At 46.0% G+C, this 19,037-nt stretch overlaps 1 protein-coding gene across 9 annotated transcripts in view; it reads right to left on the bottom strand.

Annotated features, from left to right (window-relative positions):
* Positions 1 to 10,932: 10,932 nt before the first annotated feature.
* The window catches only part of FKBP5 (FKBP prolyl isomerase 5), a 48,182-nt gene continuing 40,077 nt past the window's right edge, over positions 10,933 to 19,037 (bottom strand). For 5 of the 9 annotated variants that reach the window (XM_067531911.1, XM_067531912.1, XM_067531913.1 and 2 more), the window contains 4 exons: positions 18,811 to 18,979; positions 18,332 to 18,513; positions 13,901 to 14,140; positions 10,933 to 12,601 (listed from right to left, as the gene is read on the bottom strand). In XM_067531911.1, the coding sequence (XP_067388012.1) occupies positions 12,512 to 12,601; positions 13,901 to 14,140; positions 18,332 to 18,513; positions 18,811 to 18,979 (681 nt within the window). In that variant the 3' untranslated portion in view covers positions 10,933 to 12,511. Of the gene's footprint in view, positions 12,602 to 13,900; positions 16,178 to 18,331; positions 18,518 to 18,806; positions 18,980 to 19,037 lie in introns of those variants that run through there. The other 4 variants (XM_067531914.1, XR_010916952.1, XM_067531916.1 and 1 more) reach the window with 4 other exon arrangements.

Here is a 19,037-nt window from a genome sequence, read left to right as displayed (position 1 = left end):
AGTGCAAACACCACAGGCAGGGGGCAGGCTTCTGTCCAGCTGACCCGTTTACCGAACAACGCCAGGTTCATCACTTTGGATGCTCAGCCCCTGGTTTCCGCTAGCAGAAGCCGATCTTGCAGGACCTGCTAGCAATGAGTCTGCCTGCACAGGGGTTCCAGCTACACAAGCATCCTGCAGTCCAGAGCAGCCCAGAAACTGTGTGGGGGTCGGGCGTGGAGGGCATGTAGCCAGAGCAAACATACAATGAGCTCATGGACTTTAAGGTCAGAAGGGACCGTTATGATCATCTAGTCTGACCCGCACAACGTAGGCCACAGAACTTCACCCACCCACTCCAGTAGCAGACCCCTAACCTACAACTGAGTTACTGAAGTCCTCAAACCACGGTTTAAAAAGACTTCAAGGTACAGAGAATCCACCAGCAAGTGAGCCGTGCCCGTGCTGCAGAGGAAGGTGAAAAACCCCCAGGGCCTTTGCCAATCTGCCCTGGGGGAAAATTCCTTCCCAACCCCAAATATGGCGATCAGCTAAACCCTGAGCATGTGGGCAAGACTCACCAGCCAGACACCCGAAAAGAATTCTCTACAGTAACTCAGAGACCATCTAACATCCCCTCACAGGCCATTGCGCATTGAGAATCGGCTTGCATGAACGGGGCTCTTTCCTGGCTTGGAAGCCCCCGTACCAGTGCCTGCCCTCAGTCAGTGGGGGCATCTCCACTGGCCCAGATCGCCAGGGTTACATCCCGCTGTACCCATGGAGGTGAATGGAGCCCAGGATGTTATACAACCATTCAGTGCTCTGACTGAAGACTGGACATGCTCCACGCTTTCCTGTGTAACAGCAGCGACGAAAACTGAAGCACAGACAGGCTAGTTTCGAACTGTACTATGTAATCCAATCCAGCTATGTAGTGACATGCGTGCAACACCATAGCAGCTAGCATTCCCTTTGAAATTACTTCGTTTGCACATCATGCAAGCAATCACATCTCTGCACTGAGCAGAGTCATAGGATGGGGTTCCCCGTTGAGTTTACAGAGGTTTTTGGTTTTTAAATACGACTGGCCTCGGCTGTAAGGACAGATCAATTGTATTTTTGACTTTCCCATTGCCACTCGACACAGTCACTGTTCAGTCACAAGGCCAGCACACAGAGCACAACGTGAGTGATACATGGTATAACATTACAGAGAAACGGGATGGAAACACACTGGAAGATGAAACCAGACAGCGTTCCCACTAGAACGTGCAGCCCTCAGCTGGTGGTAATGGGAAGTTAGGCCCTGATCCTGCATTTGGATCTGTGAAGGCTGCCCCTTGTGCCTGCGCAGAGCTTTAGTGAAGTCAATAGGGCTCCAGCCGCATGCATCCCACTGGGAGTCAAGAGGAGTGTTTCTTGTGACCAGTCAAGGGTCTGCATAACATTCTCCCAGTGCAACAGAAGCTGATAGGGAACACCACATTTATACAGAAATGCAATGTGGAAAGCTCCAAAGTTCCTTCGTTGAGCCCGAAGGCCCCAGGGATGCAAGATATCTGGTCACTGCACGTAATCTCTTCTATTCTGCTTCGCTGTCAGCACTGGTGAGCTATTTTTCAATCCGCAGGCCGTGTAGTGTCTCTCAGTGCTGTTTGCCGACATCAAGAGCCGGACGCACTGGAATTTTCTGATGGTGAATGCAAAGACCAAGGCCTTGTTTATGGGTGGCAGGAGTCAGATGTCTGTCCCGCTTGAGATAAACTTTCCCCTATTATGGTAATGACCAGACAAGGAAATCTCAGGCACTGGTTCCAGTCTGATTTATCCCGAGCCCTTCTTTTGTTAAATCATGTTGGTTTCATTCATTTAAATGTGGTTAGAATAGGGAACTCTTGGACAATTCCCACTACCAAACCGTGAATGGAACCTTAGTCATTTCTCAGCTCAACTCCTGCTGTGGCATTCCCTCTCCACCCCCCAACGCCTTCTCCCCCCGATTTCTGCTTCTTTTATGCAATGCACCTTCCAGGCTCCTTTACCATGGAGGACAATTTGGGACTTAGCCATTTTCTTTCCCCATCTGGTTATCCAGAGAAAAAGAGGGGCACGTTTCTGGTCCCATTCCTGCTTCCCAAGGGGACAGCAGCTTTGTCACAGGACTGGAGCTGTAGGCAGGGGAGCAGCCATGTCTTTGGTCGATCCGTACTTCAGTGGTGTCGCTCCTCATCTACTCAGACATAAGTCAGAGTCGAATGGGGGCCTATGTGCTAATCACCGAAGTTCCAGTCAGACTCCCTGCGTTTTGGGGCAGAATCCAAACAGTTCCACAAACAGGTCAATCTTTTAGGAAGAACATTCCTGCCGGAGGGGAATGCTGCCGTGCCCGCATTGCTAAAAGCAACACTTTGTAAAATACGGACAAGCGAGGGCAGTTGGCCGCCAAGGCAGCGATGGTTTATGAATGAAGCCCAGGTGATGCCAAGGTTGGTGAAGACAGGAAGCACCAAGACCACGCACTTGCATATGGTAAGGCTCTTGAGGTCTTCTCCGCTCTGCTGGAGTAGAGCGACCCAGCAGCTCTGCTTCCAAGAATGGGCCGTAATCCCGCCTCCTACCCAGCACCCAGAGTTGTACTAACCTAAGGGTCAGCAGAGTCCAAATGAATTTTCACAGTGTGTTCTGCCACGTCTCACTTCCCCACCAGGTGCACCTTGCGCCACTAGGTGGCACCTGAAAACCATTTATCGATTTGCATTTCAAGAGCAAAAATCCTCAGCGGTTGCTAAGAGGAAAGGGGACCTATGTGATGAGGCGAGGGAGGCCTGCGACAGGCCAGCCCTTTCCCTCCACATTAAAACGAGCTCTGCAAAGCAACTACTCTCATAACGCTTTGACCAGGCGGATGCATAATTCTTAGCGAGCGATTCACTCGGCCTGGTGCGCATGCATTTTGGCAGCTGCCGTTTACGGCTTCCAAGCCTTTTTTCATGTCAGCCCTTTCACCTACAAGAGCTCTCTGCCACAGCAGAGAAATCTCTACACCAGCTCCCTCAGATGCAATCCCTCAAACCCGCGTCTTCCCCACAGGCCTGCCAATAAAGGTGGGCGTTGCAGGAGAGCTAAGCGCTGAGGGGGGTACCCTCCCTTGAGTCAGTACTGACTCTGAGCCAAGTGCCCAGCATGGCAACAGAGTGATGTGCTGCTGATGGTATTTCCTCCTGCAGGTGATGTCAAACCAAAGCTCTCAGCAGCCACAGCCATTTGCCCACCCCACAGTATTTTACACAAGAGTAAGGGAGTTAGCCCTGGCATCTGGGTCTAATTCCAGTCACGAGCGTAACGCCATCGTGCCTAACTCCCCTTCACTGCTCCTTTTAAAACTGCTGTGCAGTGTTGCCATGCAGCATCACACAGTCCGACCAGAGGTAGCCGCATTTCAGCGGTGGGGGACGCTATACGCAGCTTTCGAAACACTGGGCTCCTTTCTTGTGGTACCTGTTCACCCCAAATGGCAGCTATAATTAAGAAAACAGAAGGCAGGCCTTAGCCCAACTTACCGTCTTAGCCCCCTGCAAAATGTTCTGCTAAACACAGAAGAGTTCTCGAGTTACATGAGGTCAGCAAAGCAACACTCATTTTTCAGTATCTAAATGCTAAATAAAAACAGACAAATACAATTAAAACCCAGCTAGGCGTGCACTGCCTCTCATGGATTCAGTTACTGCTCTGATCTTCTTTTACGGTAGTTACATCTACACCTCTGATAAGCTGTTTGCAATGTAGGAGCGGGCTGCCATTGGAGGTGATTAAAGTGTTGCTATAAATAAGCCAGAAATCACGTTATGAGATGTTCTCTCCTGAGAGACACACACACACACACACACACACACACACACACACACACACCCCTTTGTGAGTTTTACAAAGCATAGCCTTCACCAAAGTGCTTCTGAGGGGCTTTGACACTGAGGTAGGAACCATGTCATGTTCAACACTGACAAGCCAATGCCTTGACCTGTATTTTTAGTAGCTGGGTCATCACCCCGGTAATCGTAGGGGAGGAAATCCAGGTCTGTAGTTGAGACACTGGAACTAGGAAGCAGGTTTGGGGTTTTGCCCCAGCTCTATTACAGGCTTGTTGTGTTTATTTGGACTTTGGCAAGTCACTTAGCCTCTCTGTTCCTCCTCGGCTCCCATTTATAGATGAAGCAGCAAATACACCTATACATCTGTGTCTTGTGAGGCTCGGTTTGTATTGGGTGAAGGGGCTGGATGCTCTCAGCACTAAGGGCAAAGCTTTTCTTATGTATTGTATAAGAAAAAACACTAACAAGATTGCTTATTTCACCTTCTTCATGCTAAGGCATCCAGTCCATCTGACTAGTTTTGAAGACCGGTGGCTGGTTGTGAAGCTGTCTGGAATTTGTCCGCTCTCAGCTGAACTGGGCGAAGTTTGATTGCTAATACTTAGGTGGAAGATATGATGGAGTCAGTGGACTCTCCTCCGCATCTGTACTGAACCAATGCGCCAGGTGGCACTATGCTGATGGAGGTGGCGACTTTTGGAGAAGGTACCGATCACACTTGCAGTCATTAAAGATCACATGGCATTTTTCAGGCGACAGGACGTGTGTGTGACACTGGCAGGCCAGGTGCCAGATCACACCAAGGTCCCATGTCTCAACTGAATGCTGGCAAATACACAGCTGGAATCAGTCTGGCTCACCTGTGTGTTAGCATCCTTAAAATAGGCACCTACCTTCTAGACTTTATCGAATGCTTGTGAGTTATTGCATGCATTAATCTCACTGGTTGCATCTGAATCTCATATTGTAAGGTAATATTTGAGCGGTTGGATTGTGAGCCTCTGTGACTGTGTAAATCACCACTCAGGAGAGAGACATTAATTACCATGAAGGGCTGATCTTCAAACTGGAGGTGTTACACTCTTCCCAAAAGAAGAAGTTCATCCATATGAGGCAGACTACTGTGGGATGCTGGAACTGGAATTTCCCTACATGCCGGCCACAAGAGGACAAAGACTGTGTTGTTCTGTCCTCCTCCCTGTGAAAGTGAGTCATGCAGGCTATGAAGTGAGGAACGGGGGAGCCATTTTTCATAGGCAAGTTATAATGAGCCAGTGGGAATCTAGCCAGGACGCTGGTGCTCATTCCTCTGACTCTTCAAAAAGGTACAGTAAGATTTTCATGAAAGCCAAGCAGCGGACTGCAGCCCCTCCAGCACCACAACATCGCCAACCACCCCGGGGGTACCGATTCAGCCGTCCAAGGGAAGAGAGCCGTGTGCTGAATAAGCAGGGCCACCCAGGTGTACCCTGCCGGTCTCCCATCCAGCCGCAGACCAGGCCCAACTCTATTTAGCGTGTGATAACTGAAAAGACTGCAGTCAGCAAGGCTCCAGCAGAAGTTTAGAAGATAGTTTAGCCCAGGGGTTCTCAAACTGGGGGTTGTGACCCCTCAGGGGATCACAAGGTTGGGGGGTTGTGAATTGTCAGCGCCCATGTAGACCAGGGCTCTGGTTGTCAGCCACGTGTGAGCCCAGCTCTGAAGGCAGCCCCGCTCCCAGCAGCAGCACAGAAGAAAAGGTGGCATGGCTTGTGGGGAAGGGGGCTTGTCACTTGGGGTCATCATAGAAATATTTTCAAAGGGGGTCCCAGCCAAAAGTTTGAGAAGCCCTGGTTTAGCAGATTGCGGGTGCCCCGTGTAGAGAAGCCCACTTCTTCGTTCAGATACCACACAGGACTTCTGGACAGTAAGTGACACATACAAGAAAATACTCCTTGGCAGCCGGCTCGACCTAATCTCTACCCGCTGTGTGGCATTCCCAGTTGCGAGGGGAGAGGTGGAGAGAAAGCGAAATATTTTATCCTGGCTCTAAAACAAAGACTGATCATATGATAAGCCTTGATCAGATTTGCATTTATGCAACCGACAGTGATACCAAAGAGATATGCAGGGCCCACGCTGGCTAGCTGGGGTGTTAGAAATTTCTGCCCTCCCCCTGACTGCACAAATGACCAGATGCAACATGGGGCTCCCTCTTCCTCTGCGGGAGACTTGTCAGGAGCAGAACAAAGGGTTCACAGGAGGGACTCTTGGTTCCAAGATCACTTTCTAGTCCCATCCGGTTGTCATCAAGCTGCTGGTTTCTTAGCAACCCCCTCCACCTCCACAAAGACATGCATGATAGAACCACAGCCCATTTACAGAAGTAAATAAGGAAAGACACCCTGCAGCTAAGAGGCAGATCTAGATATGCCTCCCTGCTGGGAATTGATACGTTTTTGCAGTGAGCTCGCTAGCCTCGCCTCTTCCTCCTTTGCTCACCTCAGAGCGCTTTGGCCAAAAGAGAGAGCTGTGAACGGGTGCTAAAATCTCCCCAGGTACCATCTACTTAATGAGGTGGGGGATGAGGTGGCGGGGGGTGTCAGCCCCGAGTGCCAAAAGCAGGACCACTCGGGGAGGAATGGCTCCTGCAGTTCTACAGCATGAAGATGTACAACTCAACATCCCCATCTAGCTGGAGAGCAGACACTGGTGCAACGCACAGTCACCCTGCGGCAGTGCAGTAAGGGCCACCGGGTGATAACGAACCTGCAGAAATGCCATAGGTAGAAGAAAGGCTTCTAAAGAGCACGGGTGACTTTGTCACAGTGTTTTCTCCCATGGTCTAGGATCTATGCCTCAGAATTCTGTTTGGGGCTCAGACGGCCTCTCCTATGGGTGAGAATGAGACTTTTAGGTCGACAGGGTTACAGCAAGGTAAGTGAAAGGAGAATTCAATGCAGAGGGTGAAGCCAGAGTGACAGAAAGCGCAGTAAGCTTTCCCATGCAGGAGAGCCACAGATGAGCTGGGGGGGCAGGGAGCAGGACTGTAGGACACAAGACGGCTGCTTCAGAAGGACACAGACGGCAACGATTGGATGGAAAAAATATCCAACTTTATTAGTGTTTCAAGCTTTGACACGCCCAGGAGCGTAACGCCCCCAGCTGCCCCAAGATGACAAATGCTTTAAAAACACTTAACAGGCCCTGTAGCCCTTCTAGGGATGAGGCAAGAGTTGGCATTACAGCGTCTGTCAGAGCAATCTACCTCAGCACCACAATATAATGCCCAGTGGCAGGGGTCACAGACATGTTGGCTACCCGGTCCTCGCCATGAGGAGGCCTGCATACACATCAAACCACCTCCACGCTGAGATACTCTCCACTCGAAGGAGGAGTGGAGTGCTAGGGTTGTGTATTTAATTGAGAGAGGTGTGGGTGACTAGGCAGGGCTCACTGCACAGCCGTCTAGACTAGAGCGTGGCAGCTGGGGTTGGGAAACAACAAAACTGGCATCATTTGTTTGGAGTTTTACTGCAGCTGCTGTCCAAGGAATGTTTGCGTCAAATCCTCGGATTTTGGCTTCACAATAGAAAGAGTAAAAGGTTTGCTTTGCTTTCCGTTTACATCTTTATGATGGTGTGAACAGACGTGCTTTGGACCACATGCCCAGGACGATAATAACCAAGAGCATCTGCAATAAACACAGCCCCACTAGCCCCCTGGCTGAGGAATCTTCCTCAGGCTTAAAAGATCCAGATGCACTTATTCTTTCATTTGAGGCTCCGGCAATTATCAAAACTAGGCAGCCACATGGCCATTTACAGCTCTGTATCTGGGTCTCCCCCTCTCCCGAGGCACCAAACCTCCGGTAGCATGGAGGTCATCGGGATGACAGGCTGAGCGCTTGGGAAGTCTACCACAGGCACAACAACAAATGAGTTGGAAAGATACTGCCGCCTCAGGCAACGTTGGAATGAAGAGAAAGGAAGGATGCTGAATTCATCGGGCCTGCTCTGTCCCTTTAAGGTGATAGCGTCTGGACAAGTCCTGCAGCCTTTGCAGTGGCTTACAGGAAGACCACCACCGCTGACGGATAAACTAATAATTCCTGCTCTCTAATCCCTTTATGGCCTGCTGCAGGGAGAGGCTGTAACAGGATATTCTGAGAAAAGGGACCACTGAGCAGAGATGGGGTCCAAGGAAGGGGAAGAGTACTTGGCTAACCTAGGAAGGTGGGCTTTAAATTAGGTTCAACAGGGGCAGGAGAGAAAAGTCCAGATAAATCCAACACATGGAGACCTGGGTGAAGGGTCAGAATCTGGGGGGAATGTGGCCAATCTGAGCAGAGGCAAAGGCAAGACAAAAAGGAATATAGAGGGGAGATCTAATGAACATCTTAGATGTCTGTCTACTAATGCAAGAAGTATGGGGCATAAACAGGAAGAAGTAGACATACTCATGAATAATCACAATTATGACATAACGGGCATCACAGAAATTCACATGACTGGAATATTGGTCACGGAAGGGTCCAGCGTGTTCTGGAAGGGCAGGCCAGGGGAAAAAGGGAGAAGGGGTTGCCTTGCATAGCAAAGATGTATGCACTTGAACCAAGTTTGAGACAGAAGTCAGAGATAGACCTGTCAAAAGTCTCGGGGTAAGGATAAAAAGGGTAAAAAAAAACCTCAAGGGTGATGCCATGGTAGGGGCATTTTCTATAGACCAAAACCAGAAAGAAGAGATGGATGAGGCTTTTTTTAAACTAACAAAATCATCCGAATCACAGGACTCGGTGGTGACGGGGACTTCAACTACCCAGACATCTGTTGGGAAAATAATACAGCAGGGCACAGGTGACCTAGTCTTGATTTTGAATTTCTCACTCCTCCGTAAACGCTGTGGAGGCAGCAATAGCACGTCCCATAGGCTAATGAGAGGGTAGTGTATCCTGTCCTCCTGTCCTGGGTTACATGTCAAATGCAACATAAGGCTCTGAGGGAGATGTAAATAAGGAGCACCCTGAGAACTCTTGCCTTTCCAAGCTTCCAAAATGCATTCCCCAGGACGAACGCAACCCTATCAGCAGCCTTGCACCTGTTTCTGAACAGATTTAGATTCCTAAAAGCAGCGGATGTGGCCGTTGGGGAGCGCTCACGCTGAGCCAGGCCGGTGGAAAGCTGCGCATTCTGGCACCCTGCAATAGATGCAGGTTTGTCAACAGTTTGGGGATTTCCACTGGAGATCAGGTTGAGAACTAAGATGATGCCCGTGACCCGCTGTTCAGGGCCAGATTTTCAAAAGAACTTAGATGACATTTAGGCACTAACAGTCAGATTTTCAGGAGAGTTCGGCATGGTGGGCGCGTGTCGGAAGCAGAGCTCTTCCCCAACTGTGGGCGCTGGGCACTTGAAAAATCTGCACACCCCTCATCCCCCAAATCTCCAAAACGGCACTGGAAGCTCTTCCGGGCAGGGAGTGCCTCTTTCTACAGCTCACGTAGCTCACAAGCGCTGCATTTAGGACTGGGTGTCTCAGGGGCATGAGAATAGGCCATAGCACCTTCCGTCTCGGTCACCAGTTGAAATCTGGCTCAGCGGCACATACAGGCCAAACAGTTATCTTCTATGTATTAAATGAGTCAGCCCAGTTTCTACTGGTCAACAGTCCACATCACAAATGGTTACCTAAGTGCACTGGTGTCACCCACAACTCGGTGCTGAATGGGCCAGGAGACTTATCTCCCCCTCACGCTTCAAGATGGTACCTTTCCCGCAGGTTGGAGTTAGGCATATTGGAGGTGCTGGGAGGGTGAGGAAGAGGAGGAGGAGAGAGCTTATCTCCAAAGCCCTGTCTACACTAGAAAAGTTGCCTGTGGCGCAACAGGTAAACTGAGTTCAGTCGCATGTGCAGACAAGGACAATATCTATGTTCAGCTGAATGTGCTTTGTCCTTGCCAGTGCTTGCTGTCATACTGCAGTCTGCATTTGTTGAGCCACGCCGGTTGCTGACACCGTTGTCTGCAAGAAGTTCTCAAAAGAAGAATCATGGCTGCCAGCCTGGCTCCTCTTGTAAGCACATCAACAAAAACAACAACAACAAAACAATGCATGCACGCACTTAAAAAGTTAGTTTGCAGATCCCTGTAGAAGTGGGCGCCCTTTTACAGTGTGGCAAGGAAAGCTTTTCAAAGCAACAAAATGCTCACCCACCCACAGGGTCAAATTTCCTTAGCTGTGCAAAAGCAGGCACACTGCTGATTAAAGTCTCCCAAAAATACATTCAAAGGGGATGATGAGGTTTGATTAAAGACACGCAAGAGGCAGGACATTCAGTGTTCAGACTCCAACCCTCTATTGAATCTATTTCACTGTGGAGCTACTGCAGTCTGAAGATACAATACAGTGGAGGGAACATTCACTCTTTGGCAATCCGTGCAAGGTTGAAGTGAGACGAGAACAGATTTTAACCTTCCTTGATTTGTGGGTCGAGGTTAAGCTCTTCACATTATTTAAGTGTACAGCTACATGGCTTCAGATGGTTTATTTATGGATTTTAAAACACAATCATAATAAGAAAAGAGAAAGGGCAAGTAAAGAAGTTGAGTCCTCCACCCTGGTGGAACCCTCTTGCAGAGCCATTGATTCATTCAAGGGACATTGCTATCCTGGTCAGGACAAAAATTCAGATACTTTAAAATGTCTATCAAGTGGGGACTGCGCGTTAAGTTTTAAACACATTTAACACTGTTTAAATCCATTCCCAAGTCATTTTTTTAAAGCTGCTTTCTATTTTGATGTGACCACACTAAAATACAACTAAACATTACCAACTCCTTCTACCATGCCACAGCAGAGGCTAAATTCTGCCCTCGGGTACATAACTCCCAATGCAAGTCAATGGGAGCTTTGCAATGATATGCAAGGGCAGCATTAGCTTGTGCCAATACGTATTTTCAGGTCGGTTCCATTATCAGTCATGCACTTTCCCCATGTCACAATGCTAGGTCGAGAGACTGAAGTGAAGAGAGAGCGCCAGGTGGTTTCTGTAGCATTAAAAGGAAGAAACTGCAAAGTAAAATTTGCTAAATGGAGAACAAAACTGATAGGAAAAGAAGTTTTATTTTCAAGCTTCAAAAGAGGGTATTACAAACAATGGAGAGTAAACAAAAATGTAAAAGCTGTTTTAAAAAAGTAGTGACAGCGTCCCTTTAAGGTAGGAGTATGTACTAGGTTTCAAAGGAACCGTAACGGTGTATGTTGAGGATGTGTACTCCCAGTCAGATCTGTAATTCGCAATGTATTTCTGTGCTTTGTGGGTTATTAACAAACAAATACAGCTCTCACCAAAACATCAGTGAGTGTTGGATAAAAGATGTACATTGGCAAGCTATGAATCCAGGATACCACATATGTGCAGAAAGAGCCCAAATAATCATTTTGAACCACAATATTTCATCTGCCTTTTTTTTTTTTTTGCACAACCCCCTAATAAGCGGTAAACTCCATTTAAAAAAAAATTTAAACCTGTTTGTAGACTGCAGACTGTAAATTAAGCATCTGAAAAACAGCAGCTTTTGAAAACAATCTTTTGCACACCAACAAAATTAAAATGGGACGCAACTTTTTTTTTTTTTAAATGTAAATAAATTAACTCCCAGAGTGAAAAACTATTTTAAAGCCAAATTATAAATCCCTAAAAAGAGAGAGGAATTATAATGGAAGGGATGAAAAACTTAACTGAAGCAGCACTAGTGGGAACCTTTGTAACACTTTCCTAAAAGGAGATGGGAAAGTCATGATGAAATGCAGTGCTTTAATTCCGGTTACTGTCATTACGTTTTAACATGTCCAAGAAACCACAAGGCAGAAAAACAACCCCCCCCCCCCCCCAAGAGTTCCTCACTGCTGAACATAACCAGTAAGTATTCAGTTAGGGCCATAACAAGATCTAGACGGTGCTGTCCCCAGAGAAGCTGGACTGGGCTGGCTACAGAAACCCATTTGAAGTACATACTGGAGTGAGAGAGAAGGAAGAAATGACAGGAGAAGGTAACCTCTCTGCTTCTGGCTTTCAAGTCTGTAACACTGCGGTACACAAACCATGGCACACTGCTTTGCGCTTTGTTCTAGTAGGTACAGCGTGATACCTTGAATCACTAGCACTTGAGTTAATTTTTTTTTTTTAAAAACAACAACAACATAGGCCGGTGTCGTGCTATTACAGTACAACCGAATGCAATGCTGAATTGTACAACTGACAGCTCCTACATTCTAACTCATTGTAGAGGACCCTGGTCATTGTATGGAAAGTTGGCATGAACTGAAATGAGCAGGACTTGAGCCACCTCAGTAAACCCTCTCAGTGCCAAGTTTTTGTTTTGTTTTGTTGGTTTTTTTTGGTCGTTCCCCCTTTCTTTTTAAAAACCATTTGTTCCACTTGGAGTGGCCCCACTGTCCTTTGCTTCTGCTCCACGGCCGAGCATGCCCACAGCAGTAGGGCTGTTTACGCAGTTTTGTTTGTGAAGCTGCTGGTTAGGCATTTTGCTTCCACGATCACACAAACTGTAACAAGCTTTACAATAAACACTGTTGAGTCCTGAGTTCCGCAGAAACCTGTTTTGGCGCAGGCCAAGTTCATAAGGATCGACTTTCCGCCTTCTCTTCCATCATGTGCGCCCCTCAGACTTTGCCTTCAGTCACTGGAGTTTTTAGCCCCTTTTCACACGTTGCTTTCTCCGCATCTCTCTCCCCCCCGGTTTTGCTGGCCTCCTGTACAATGGCAAGTCAACCACACACCGTTAGTTGAGACACAAGGAGCAGTCAAGACAAAGTGCATCCAAGAGTCCTCACGTGATTTAGTACGTTCAGGCAAACCCTGCAAATGCATTGTAAAGGAAATCTCTTCCTAATCTCAAGTTTTCCCCACGGTGTACGAGTGGTAGTCATACAGCACGCTCAGACTGGGAACCTGCACCTTCTCGGCTAAGGGCGTAAGTGCATCATATGCAGGTTACAGTAACTCCACTACTCTTGGCTAAGAGAGATTAGGCACACAACAGAAGGCGCTGGGAAGGGTACTGGATTCACCTCTTAGCACTTCCTCAGCTAACTCACAGGAACGGGGTGTTGCATGATTCACCCCTCCTCTATGGCCATTTAGTACCATCGCTGAGGAGTGTTACTGAACTGGGTGTTTGGGGGGAGGAGAAAAAGGAAACGAGGTAAAACCTCTCAGGACAGAGCTCCGTGGAATTACAGATGGAGCTATAGCCAATGCTCAGATACCTGGGGATAGGAGAACATTATTCCTGGGAAAGCAACTCAACTGGCTAAGTTGACTGTGACACAAAAGATGAAGTTAATAGCCCTGAGTATTCACTGATCCTTATGTTGCAATACCTGGTAGAGTTATCATCAGGAGCTAGATCTGAAATTAATGCTATAAAGGATTTACACAAAATGGTTTCATAGCTCATGTATTCCCTCCTGCTAGAGTACTGTGTGCATCAGGTACTTGTTTAGGTGACTATAGCCTGTTGTTGTAAGAAAGAGAAATCTATATTATAGATAGAGGAAATGGGGTCTTATGTTGCAAGACACATGCATGATATCCAAGGGATTTTCACTCCCCCTCCTATCAGACGTTCCAGGCCTAGCCATAGAACTGCATAACATCTTAGATCCAGGGCAAGTCAGCAGTGACCAAGAGTATGCCACCAAACAGCTGTCAGATGAAAACTGTAAAATGAAGTCTTGGTCCCAGTCCCATTCCCAGTTATCAAAGGTTCACATTGCAAATACCCTTAACAACAACTGATACCTATGATTGCAGCCTCAGGTGCAGAGAGACCAAGAAAAGAATGGACCACAGAGAAATACACAGACTCTCTTTCCACAGAGTTGGTCCCTCCCGGTAATGGGTCAAAAACCCCTTCACGCTCCACCTGTTAGAGACCAGATTAACAGTCCTGCAGACTGTATTCCTCTTTCTCCATCACAAGGTCCACTTAATTTGAATCAGCTATCAAGTCATAATGGAGGTGCTCCAAGTGTCAACACAATACAAACCTTTGCGTCTCTCTCTGCAAACTTCTTGAACATGTTGGCATATATCCTCCGGTCACGCTCATTGTGCTCCTTCATCTTCTTCTGGCAGATTGTGATCTGTGATTTTGCAGCTTTGTTCTGCGGGTTTACCTCCAGTACTTTCTGAAAGTCACATTTCGCCAATTCAAATTCATTCATTAGTAGTCTGGCTTCACCTCTCCTATACAAACCCTTCTCATTGACTTGATCCAGTCCCAATGCCTGCAAACACAACATTGCTACGTTAGCAAAGCTTAAGATGGCATCCAGCAGTAGTTACTCTGGGGTTTCCCTCTACTGCACTCAAGCTAACACAAGCAAGGACTGTGCTGGAGGGAATGACTTTAGCGAATGTACACCAGGCACCGTTTATACCAGATGTACATGGCCACAGGTGTCATCAGGTTTTTTGGTGAGGAACAGCACGCCACCAAAAGAACTCCATTATCTAGTGATCTGTTAGGTGGTGCAACAACAAAAAGCCTGCTTGCATGCTGTCACGCTGGCTGGATTTTTTTGGGGGGGGGTGGGGGGGAAAGGGAGGGCCCCACAAAGGAAGGCATTTATTATATTTTTTAACATCAATACATCGGAATCATAATAACTCATGTGAGATATGCCGTGTCAGGTACCATTAGAAAGGCTATAATGTGCTAAGTAAGATGATGATGTTTATGTTCATGTGTTATGGGTGAAATGGAAGGTATGGATATCTGTATTTTATCTGTATTTCATATTGTACTGTGTTTCTGGGCGACATCCCAGACAGGATGGCTGCAGCACCAGCCTGCTTAATGGGCCATTAAGGAAATTCACAGGTACAATGGGCCCAGGGGGAGAAGCCAGGGATATATCTGATGAGTCACCAGTCACTCATGTGACCCTGGACTCCATCTTATTCCCATAAATTTCCACAAGCAGCATGGCAAAGGCCAAAGGAAATAAAAGGCAGCTGCACCCCATCCATTTGTCTTCAGTCTGTCTTCAGCCTACCCCCAGATCAACTCATCTACAACTGAACTGAAGCTGTGAAACAAAAGGACTGAGACCCATCCAGGTACTGGATGTACACAAGAGGGACTGTACAAGCCTACAAACTCCACAATTCTACCAGAAACCTGATACATATGGACTTTCAAATCAATAGTATGTGTCTGATTGCTTTAATCCTTTAACACTTCTCTTAAAGTTTGTTTCTTTCTTTTTATAATAAACCTTTAGTTTCAGTTACTAAAGGATTGGCTGGCAGCGTGGTATTTTGGGTAAGATCTAAACTTATATTGATCTGGTACTGTGGCTGACCCTTTGGGGTCAGGAGAAACCTTTTTGGGAAAGACCATAGAGTTTTAAATAACCGATCTCTTTGCTGGACCTAGTGGCTGATTGGGAGCCAGAGACTGAAATGCAGTAAAGGGGGCTGTGTATATTTTTGTTTTAGCTTCTTGATAACCAGTGCGGGGAATCAGAAGCACTGTTTGTGGCTGGTTGGGAAGTCTGACTTCAGTGTCATCCAGCAGTGCTGGGAGAATCTGCCCTCCTTTTACAGCCTGCCCTGACCTTGGCATTTTCAGGTAGCTACCCTAGGCACGGATGGGTCACACATGCTACTCCTTGGTAAGGTGGAGTGCTTGATTCTGATCTCACACCAGTGTAACTCTGCTGACTTTGTTGAAATTACTCCATAATAAGATTAGATGAAAGGGATAAATACTTCCACCACAACTCAAAATCTAAGCCCCTAAAATGAGATATTTCTGTGCGATACCCCCCAGTGTTGAGATTATACAGTCACCTGACAGCTCCTTGGTCTGGGGTTCTATACAAAGCTAGTTCCTAAATGATCTGCTAAAGGTGAATATGCGTCTCTTTCAGAGACGCTGCAAGTTTTAAAGCCTCATCAAACATGATGAAACTGGGATGGCAGGAAAGGCTTGAAATCTCTACAATGCTACTACACAAAATGGTATTGACCTCCAGTACTGGTTGAAAATCCATATCAACTACAGTATATTTATTATTATACTTTCACCTCCCTCTCCCTCTGAAAAGTAACATTGTTAGTGGGAGACAAACCCACAAATGTGAAAATTCATGATTAAGAACTTAGCCTCCAAACTCCAGCCCAGAGGAGCACTTATGTACAACATTAAGGTGGATACTGTCGGAAGCCACTAATTGAAGTTTAATCCTTAGCAGTGGCTTTGGTTTTTTCCACGTTTGTTTCACTGCTTTAATCATCTTCTTGGGGCACCTGCATTACTTAATTAAAAAAATAAAAAAAAAGACTCTTCAGTTGACTTACATTTAGGGAATTCTATTAGAAATACATAAATATGGCCAGATTCTGGTCTTGCTTATATGTACAAATCTGGACCTACCCCAAGGCAGAATTTGGCCCACTGGTAAGTGTGAGTAACTGCGTTATTAGTACATGGAAAGAATGTAAGACTCATTTTAAAAAAAAGCTTTGTTGAACAAATGGGCCATGACTCATTACATGCAGAAGCTGATACTTGAAGGTTTCAACTTGGTTTTATTTTTTCCAGTTAGAATGAGTCGCTTAGAACTACAGATCAAGTCTGCAGGATTCCTCACCACCAAAGTCTAATGTTTCTGACTTGCCGGAACACAAGACAAAAACTTTCAACACTCTAGCTTCTGGGTTACACTAACTCCTTTATTGTTGCCTGCATGTCCAATATGCTCACATGTATGCGGACAATGCTGACGTTCCAATTGGATGTTGGTATGCTGAAGAATGCCACAGATGCAGAGGCCAGCACCTAGGGGCCAAATTCAAATTGGCTCTGCATGGGCAGAATCCCACTGAAGTCATTAGGGGGTCTATCTACATGGATCCAGCTGCAGGATCTGGCCCTAAAAGTCATACCCTCTGACTCCAGATTTCAGACACACACACTTTTTTAAAAAACCTAAAAGCTAAATTTTGAACCTCTGAAGATTGGGGAGGGGTGGGGGGACGGCGAGGGGGGAAGCACGCACCTCCATCTGAAATACCTTTCCTCACCCAACCCATCTGTACCAGATAATTAGTTTGGATTAATCTCTTGAACTAATTCTGTGAAGCACTATATTTTAATAGAGTTTGCATGAAAGATACTGTTCAAAATAAAATTATACCAGTGCTAGAAAGCTTCTTAGTAAAAATGAAATAGTGTCCCTTTAAAATCGTTGGGACCAAGTCTCCCCTTCACAAGTGCACATAATTCCCTCATTAGAGTTAACAAGATGTGTAGCACAAACCAAGAGATCACCACTCCTAGCGCATGCAGCAATTTACTTTTAAGTAATTTTTTTTTAAGACGTGTGTGTGGTTATTGTTAAGTAAGTGAAATATCAAATGTTTGTAATTTATCTGGCTCAGATGCTTGTATGTTCCTGAAATTTAACAGACTGGTTTCAAGTTAATTTAACTTCTCCAGCCCTACAAAGCACTAGACACTGATTTCTTTTAAAAGCAAACACCACATAAGAAATATTGAGATTCTACAAAAATAAGTCTCTGTGCACCATGATGAAAAAGTATATTAGAACAGTACACAGTATAGCAGCTCCGGCAAGAGTAACACAAAACTCTGCTAGGATTTTTCATCTTTTATCAAAACTTCAGTTTAATCATCTGTAACATCATTGCTAGACAGAATCAGACTCAGCAAGAAAGTTTTGTTGGTTCTACTTTGCACCTTTCCAGAGACATAGGCACTTTGATATGAAGAGGTTGATTTGCATGTATGGTCTATGAAGGGATGGATTACAATAACTATTTTCTGACATTTTTAACTTTTGCTGTTAAATAACTCGCAGCAGAATACTGTTTCAAGAGCAGAATACATACTACAATATCCCAGGCACTGGGAAGTACATTTGCTAATCCACAGAACATTTAAATTGCTTGTTTTCCTGATTATAAAGATAGTCTAGTCATCCTAAATATGAAGGCTGGCACATTATAAATAAGACAGCTACAAAGTACAGTTATTTGGGTTGAGGTCGTTTAGTAATTAAACACTAATCAACTTCTGAATATTTAAGAAGCCAAATCTGTTCTTTATTTCACATTTTAATTGAGAAGATTCTTGTTTGATGCCACCCCTAATTTTATTTGATGCTGCTTTTAATTTTGTTTGAATTGTAATGTCTAAGACCACTCTGTGAGTAACTGTATAAAAATGTGTTACTGCTCTACCCTCAACCCCTCAAAAAGGTAACATTCAGAAAAGCTTAAGATTCAGTTCTAAACCCACCAGAGAGAGGAGACTAAATGTACACTAAAATTTTGAAGTTGCCTCTGGAATGTAGAGAAATTCAGTGCAAGGGAAGAGGAGAAAGACAGGAGAAGTAATTAATAGAAAAACTGCTTATTCTAGTTATGTGTTGAGGTATAACCTTTACCTTATCACAGCACTCAACAGCTTTGGTGTATTCCCGCAGCTTCAGGTAGCACATGGCCAGGTTGAGGAAGGCTGCCAGCAAGAAGGATTCAGCTTCTTTAGATTCCCTTTCTGATAAGCCATACTCCATTTCTAACCAGCACACTATCTTCCCATACTGAATCACTGCCTGCATGTACTTGCCTTCCTGGGATGAAGTGAAGACAAGGTTAAAGGAAAGTTATTTGCCAGACTGAAGCAGATGTGCTTCTGGAACATTTTAAAGACAGTTTAACAATCTGAACCACCTTCGATATTTTAAAATTAACAACAAGGGGGTTGATTTTTCAGAGGTGTCGTGCACCCACAACTCTAGTGAAAGTTAACAGGAGCGGCAGTGCTCAGCACCTCTGCAAAGTCAGGTCTATTTTCTACTCCCCACTCTGCCATGAGTGCTAGGAGGAATGCCCACACATCCCACCATCCTAGGCTTTCACCTGCCTGAGGAAATGAACTCAGCATTAGCCTGGTCCAAGTGGGAGACAGTGCTTCTCTCCTGTCCTTCCCTTTCAACGGCCATCTCTCTCTTTTCAGGGTTCCAAGGAGACACTCCCCTTGAAGCTAGGAGGGCGGGATGCTTGCAAGTCAACACCACCTGATAGGATGCCCGCTGTGGGAGTAGAAAAAGATTATGCCCTTTCCCTGCTGGATAGGCAAAACTAGCGTAC

This window comes from Emydura macquarii, unplaced genomic scaffold (assembly GCF_026122565.2).
Source record: "Emydura macquarii macquarii isolate MOO-44397 ecotype Brisbane River unplaced genomic scaffold, CSIRO-AGI_Emac_v2 contig_3220, whole genome shotgun sequence".
NCBI classification, from domain to species: Eukaryota; Metazoa; Chordata; order Testudines; family Chelidae; genus Emydura; species Emydura macquarii.
The sequence above is the reverse complement of the archived record's forward strand: the minus strand, read 5'-3'. Positions and strand labels throughout refer to the sequence as shown.